The sequence below is a fragment of the Pseudorasbora parva genome, chromosome 9 (genome assembly GCF_024679245.1).
Source record: "Pseudorasbora parva isolate DD20220531a chromosome 9, ASM2467924v1, whole genome shotgun sequence".
Taxonomy (NCBI): Eukaryota; Metazoa; Chordata; class Actinopteri; order Cypriniformes; family Gobionidae; genus Pseudorasbora; species Pseudorasbora parva.
This window is the reverse complement of record NC_090180.1, coordinates 39,385,675-39,392,068: the sequence shown is the minus strand read 5'-3', so window position 1 is coordinate 39,392,068 and position 6,394 is coordinate 39,385,675. Positions and strand designations below refer to the sequence as shown.

General features: G+C 38.2%; 1 protein-coding gene across 2 annotated transcripts in view; it reads right to left on the bottom strand.

Annotated features, from left to right (window-relative positions):
- Positions 1-3,816: 3,816 nt before the first annotated feature.
- Positions 3,817-6,394, bottom strand: part of epc1b (enhancer of polycomb homolog 1 (Drosophila) b) — a 41,271-nt gene continuing 38,693 nt past the window's right edge. For both annotated transcript variants that reach the window (XM_067452580.1, XM_067452579.1), the window contains 2 exons: positions 5,463-5,805; positions 3,817-5,074 (listed from right to left, as the gene is read on the bottom strand). In XM_067452580.1, coding sequence (XP_067308681.1) covers positions 5,002-5,074; positions 5,463-5,805 — 416 coding nt within the window. In that variant the 3' untranslated portion in view covers positions 3,817-5,001. The remainder of the gene's footprint in view (positions 5,075-5,462; positions 5,806-6,394) is intronic.

Here is a 6,394-nt window from a genome sequence, read left to right as displayed (position 1 = left end):
TATATATACTTCCATTTTTTTTGAAGTCGACATTTATGTGATGAAAGTCGAGTCGATGTCGACTATTTGCTGATGACGTCATTAATGAAAAATAACCCTGAACCTTGAGCTGAGACGCGAACACAGGTTTTCTTGTGCACAGGACAGCTATGGCGTATGATTATGCATATGACACAGTGCTGCCCATAAGTTTATTGCTCCTACATAACAGCTTTTGTATCAGTTCTTTTGTCTTATGGTCGTTATATTTCTCAGAAATTTCTGCTCGTTCTAATAAGATACAGATAAAGTAGCGCAATAAAGATTACATGTAAATGAATGCATTAGTAAGTGATTGTGTGTGAATTAATTCTACCTGGCAGCGTCTCTCTACTAATAGTGAAGCTGTGAGTTTTCGTTATCAAGAAATATATGCTAGAACTTTTCAGTTTCTAAGCTATTTTATTGATAAATCATAGAACAATGTTGATTCATTTCTGCACTACAAAATTTTTCTTCAATATTGCACAGCCTTGCTTAGTACGGACAGCGAGTGTGAAGGCGGCAAAATGGATAGCGTTGCTCCCAAACTCTGACGTCAATCGAACCCGAGTGCGCACCAAAAGTGCTAGTGTGAAAGCACTCTAAGAGTTAAATATGTTTATGACAGAGCACTTGGCACAAACTTGATTAGTTATTGAGAAAATGTAACTCACTAGTCTCAGCTTAGCACCTTTCGTCTTCTTTCTTTCCACCAACTACGAACTTTATTACACACATTTTTCAAAGCAATTTTCAGATGTCCACTAGAGTGGACAGCATGCGTTTATGGTTTAAACTGAATATATATTGTATTAAACATAAAGTAATAACACAGCTATATTGTGTGTATTTAACAAACCAATCAATACAATTATATAAAATCATGTGAAAACTATATATACAAAAAATATGGATGGGAAATACGGCAAACGCGCAGTGGAACTTTGTGCATCTTTGATCAGAACATGAGGAGGTGATTCCATTAGAGATCTCTACAATCTATCAAATGCAGAAACTCAGATGCTCCCTCCGGTGTACCAGAGTATGTCGATTAACCTTTATTAGCTGAACATTCGGATCATTCAAGATGAACGCATTTCCACCGTAGCGTTTTGTAGTTAACATTACACAATCAGATTAACATAATTACATCATAACATTTTTTGATGTTACAAGTAATGCATTACAAGCAACATGCTTAAGGTAAACAGATTACTTTTTAATGAGTAAAAAAATGCATTACCAGTCACATACATTATGTAATCACATTACTTTTTATATGTTAGGGGGATATACAACAGGTAAACATACCTATTTAGCTCAAGTACCCATTAAGCATAATATCTTTGATATTATTAGATTAGAAAAAGAAAATAATTTATCATTCTATTTGATATCTTAACCAGTTGTAACTATATACATCCTGTCATTTCAAGATAATCCGACCATTGCACCCTGATATTGCTGGTAAGAGAATACAGGCTTGACTGCGCATAGACGCTACTGTAAAGATCAAGCCAAAGTTCCAGGCAAGTTTTTGAGTCCATAAGACACGACTTCAAACCATGACTCACAACTTTGAAGCGTTTCAGGCAGTCACACCAAACTGCTTGAGCGCAAGGAATTGCGGTAGCTAGATGTAAACAAAGCATGGCGGACCTGGTCTGTTTGGCAACCGCTTTTCTCATGAATATTCTGGCCAGAGCAAACTTTGTTCTTGCGACCAAGCTTTAGTTGCTGTATCAACGAGACATTTCGAGACCCGCACCTGTAACTAAATGCGGTTGTCAACAGTGTTGGTGAAAGTTACTTTGAAATGTAATGCATTACAATATTGTGCTACGCCCTTAAAAAGTAACTAACTGTGTTACATTACTTTTGCGTTACTTTTTTCCACCTGGGCTAGGCTTGTTTTAAAAAAATAAATGTAATAACAAATAAGTTAGATTTTTGAGCAAATTTAAAGACCCTTTCGCACCAAAAGTGAAATAAGCCTCAAGCGCAATTTATACTTATGTGTTGAGGTGCACCTACAAAAATGTAACAACGCGTCGATTCTACGCAGACCGCAAGTACAGGGCCCAAAAAAACCTTTCAGCTGTGCTGCCATTCTAGATAATGGACAAATAAGACGCGGGAAAACGAAAGTATTTTTTTTTTTTTATGGTTTAAAGGGGTGATGAATTGAGAAATCAACTTTTCCATGAGCTTTTGATTATATAAAAGGTCATGGTAATATAAGATTCTCCTGTAAGTTTCAGAGCTGAAAACGTCCTTGTTAATCAAAGAAAAGCTTTTATAGACACCAGGTCCAGAAAACGATCGTGTTGGCATCTTGATGTCATCGATTGACGAAACACCACCTCTACAGAATTATAAGCATGTGTAATTCAGTAACCACGCCCACCGACTCATGGAGCTGTTCGGATCACGCTAGCCAGCAGCAATAAACATGCCGAAGAATATAGCAAGATATTGCACCATTCCTGGTTGTGGGAGAACCTACAATATATGGGACGAACAAAGTCACTGCATAAGCTTCCTTCGGATCCTAATATTAGGAATGTGTGGTTGAACTTTATTTTTAATGAAGTTCCTGGGGAAGAAATGGTGTTTGCGTCATTTCACTGCGGGATATTTTGTAAACAAATCTCACAATGCTATTCTTCTATACTGGATCCAACAGGAATGGTGCAACACACTTATGTGAGTAAAACATGTTTTTTTTTTTTTAAATATGTAATAGTATTGCATTGTTATAGATCATTTTGTTTATGTGTACATGTCTAACAGAACATACCTTTAGCACGCTGGACTCAGACATGTATGGACCAGGGCTCGCAAAGTCCAATGTCAAGGGCAGACAGTTGAATCTCATTATATTCCTTTCTGTTGGTCACTTTCTGGACTTGATATTTGAAGGGCGCGAGCGTGTATGCGCGCTGTTCGCGCTCATATCGAGCTATCTTGCAGGCCATGTAATACAAAAATAATAGTTCAATCAATCGCAGGTGGATGAGAAATAAATCATTGTATTCCGATTGCCGCTTTCAAAACAACCCCTCAGTCATGTGACAGGGTCATAGATATGACAGGAGAGCTAAAGCTCATTAATTATGTAAATCTTATCCAATCTTAGCCGTGGGCGTTTACTTCCAAGTCTCCAGTGTGTCACGCCCATCAAAACCCAGCATTCAGGAGCCTCAAAACCAGTGTAGAAAATAGCCTATTACTTATTAATGATGTTTTTAAATGTAAAAACCACACGAACGTAGCCAGAAAAGCCAGTTCGTGACACCTTTAACTGAATCAAAGGTTAACAAGTAAATTGGTCAATAAAGTGAGATTAAACGCATAAAAATGTTTTTTTACATTTAACTATTGGAGATTCTGAATTTTGCATTTCACCGATTTTATTCATTATTGACGAATACCGAATAAATAAATAAAAAATATCCAGTGAGATTAGTAAATGCATACTCACATTTAGCCTAGAACTACAATAACCATCATGAAACAAACACCTCTGCAAATATAACTTGTCTCTACATGGGGACAAAAGAGCTGTCAGTCAGTGTATGGGAATACAAAGTAACTTGCGTTACTCATTTTAAAATCGAACATTTTGTTTGTTTCTTTAAAAAGTAACCTGATTACATAATTTACTTGTAATGTGTTACCCCAACACTGGTTGTCAATCCCCAAAATTGGCAGTGAACGTACCAATGATAGTTTGGAAGAAACGCATTGTAATTGTTCAAAGGGAAAAAAAAGTACAGAGAGTTATGCTGGTCAAACACTTAATGCCCTGGGTTTATTAAACATTTGTCATATAAGTTTTTTTTTTTAATTCATTCTTCCAGGTGGGACTAAAAACACCTCAAAGATAGATGATGCCATTGGAACGGGCATTCAGATTGTGGTACATACAAACAACAACTACGAGTAGCCTTGTGAGGTACCGTCCTCTTCACAGAAGAGAGCTCATGCTGGCCCCACAGGAAGGGTGCCACCATGAAGTCTTACAGGAAACAAAACGTCCCTTTTTGTTCATTTTCCTTATTTTCATATAAAGTGGAATGATGATGATGATGACAAAGAAACATACTGAGATGTCACTGTAGTCCTCTCCCTTATGAACTACTGTTACACACCAATAACAGACAGGGGACATACAATCAGTCATCAAAAACAGAGGTAATAAAAATAAACCCATTTTTTTACGTTTCACAAACCCCAAATGAAAAAGGGTCTCAGATTCCAGGAAAAAAAAAAGACTCAAAAATCATACAAAAGCAGCATTGATTAAAAAAAACAAAAACAAAAAAAACAACAACATAGTGCTTGAGTGGAGTGGGAGCAGCCACATGAGAGAGAAAGAGACAGACAGACAGACGAACCCCTGCTGTTTTTCCAACAAGAGATGTTCACATAAAACTGCTTTAGCTACACACACACACATACACGCAGAAACCCAGGAGGTTACAGTGTATAAAAAAAAATTAAGAATTTAGAGGGGGAAAACAAAAAAAACAAAACTGTAAACACCTCACAATAAATAGATAAAACAGCAGGTTTTGCACCATGCATGTGACATACATTCAGATACAGTCTCACAAACACTTGAACATTCACAATCTCAGACACACACGCACAAACTGCACACACACTACGAAAATCGCAGTTTTTTTCAGATTTTTTTTCCCAAGTGCAAAACATCACAAATGAACAATTTCTGTATTCAAGTAATGTTATATACAAGGGGGAGTATTACAAATATTTATGTACATAGAATATTTTCCATATTTCATAATTTACAGATGTTGATATTTTAACAGTAACAAAATTTTTGAAAAAAAATGAATGAGCATTGCAATTAAGTCCCAACGGCTGCCACGGAAACAGCGTCGCTACGATGCATAGCACCTAAAGGAGACGCCTCGATTGAGAGGTGGTGTGTGAACGGCTGAGGGGGCGGGGCTACGTGACCTCCATGGCGACTGTGTTGTCTGTTAGACTGTTTAACGGCGGTTTCTCTTGATCGTGATTTTCCCTGCAAGACAAAATGAGATCAAATCAACTGATTATGCGACTTCAAATTAAACCTATTACTTTAGACTGGTAAATCGCACTAAAACGGTAAAAAAAAAAAAAAAATCAGTTGAAATGGCATTTAAAATGCAAGGTGAAATTTGATTGTAACCAACCATAGCTGATAGCCAATATATATATATTTTTGAATCACAGCATTATAAATGTACAGTATGAAATTTGTATATCTTGATGAGCTAATATATTTCTATATTCAGCACATATTCCTACAAGCTCTTTCCAATTTGATAATTGCATTTAGCCATATCACAATTTGAGTTTAATTTAAATGAATTGTGCAGCCTTCCTTTTAATCAGGAATATTCCTTTGACGGCACACAGATTCTTACCTGGGCCCCATGTCGAGGGTAGTTGACCCTGTGGTGACCTTTGGGATGGGCCTGTTGGCGTTGGCAGCGAGTTTTAGGGCAGAGGAGGGAACGGTGAGCTGACGCTGCAGCTGCCGCACGCTCAAGGTGCCTGCTGGTGAGGGCACGCTCACTCTCACGGCCCCGCCCACCAGCGCTTGGCCAGGGGCGGGGCCAGCTGTGCTGACGTGATGATTGGCCGAGGAGGTTCCGTTGTTAGTGGTGGTGGCAGCAGCGGGAGAGGGGGATGAGGTGAAGGTAGGGCTGGCAGATGGAAGGATGGACGACACTGCAGAACTTGTATGCTGCAAGATCTTATTGACTGCTGCAAAGTCAAAATTAAAGTTCATTAGTCAAAAATAAACCATTATATTATATCAGGGTTCCTACATATTTTCTATTTCAAAATTCCATACTTTTCCAGACTCAAATTTCCAAACCTCTGTAGATTCAACACCATATTTAAAGGGTCATGAAACCCCAAAACACTTTTTTTGAGATGTAAACAGATATGTATAGGCTGCACATCATTGAAAACACTAAGGGTACTCATTAATGGTATGCATATGTGAAAATAGTTATTTTTGCATTTTTCAGAGCGATTTCTGTCTTCCGGTTTGAAAAGTTTAGTCGGAGCAACGTCACAAATGCTGACGTCGGCACGGCCTTTTCGGCCCAAGTATGGGCAGCTGGGCACATGCTGACGTCGACCGCTCCGAGCGATTCTCGATATATATTCATGACATAAAGCTCATTCAGTCCAATCCCTGCGCTGTAGTATGCATACAAGATTATTTAGTTAATATGCATGAGACAGTCACTTCTGTCAGGCTCGTCTTCCATCATTATTGTAGAGATATGGTGGGGAAGTTTTGGAAGCAGCGTGCGGAAAAGTCACGGAGGAAAGCTAGGCG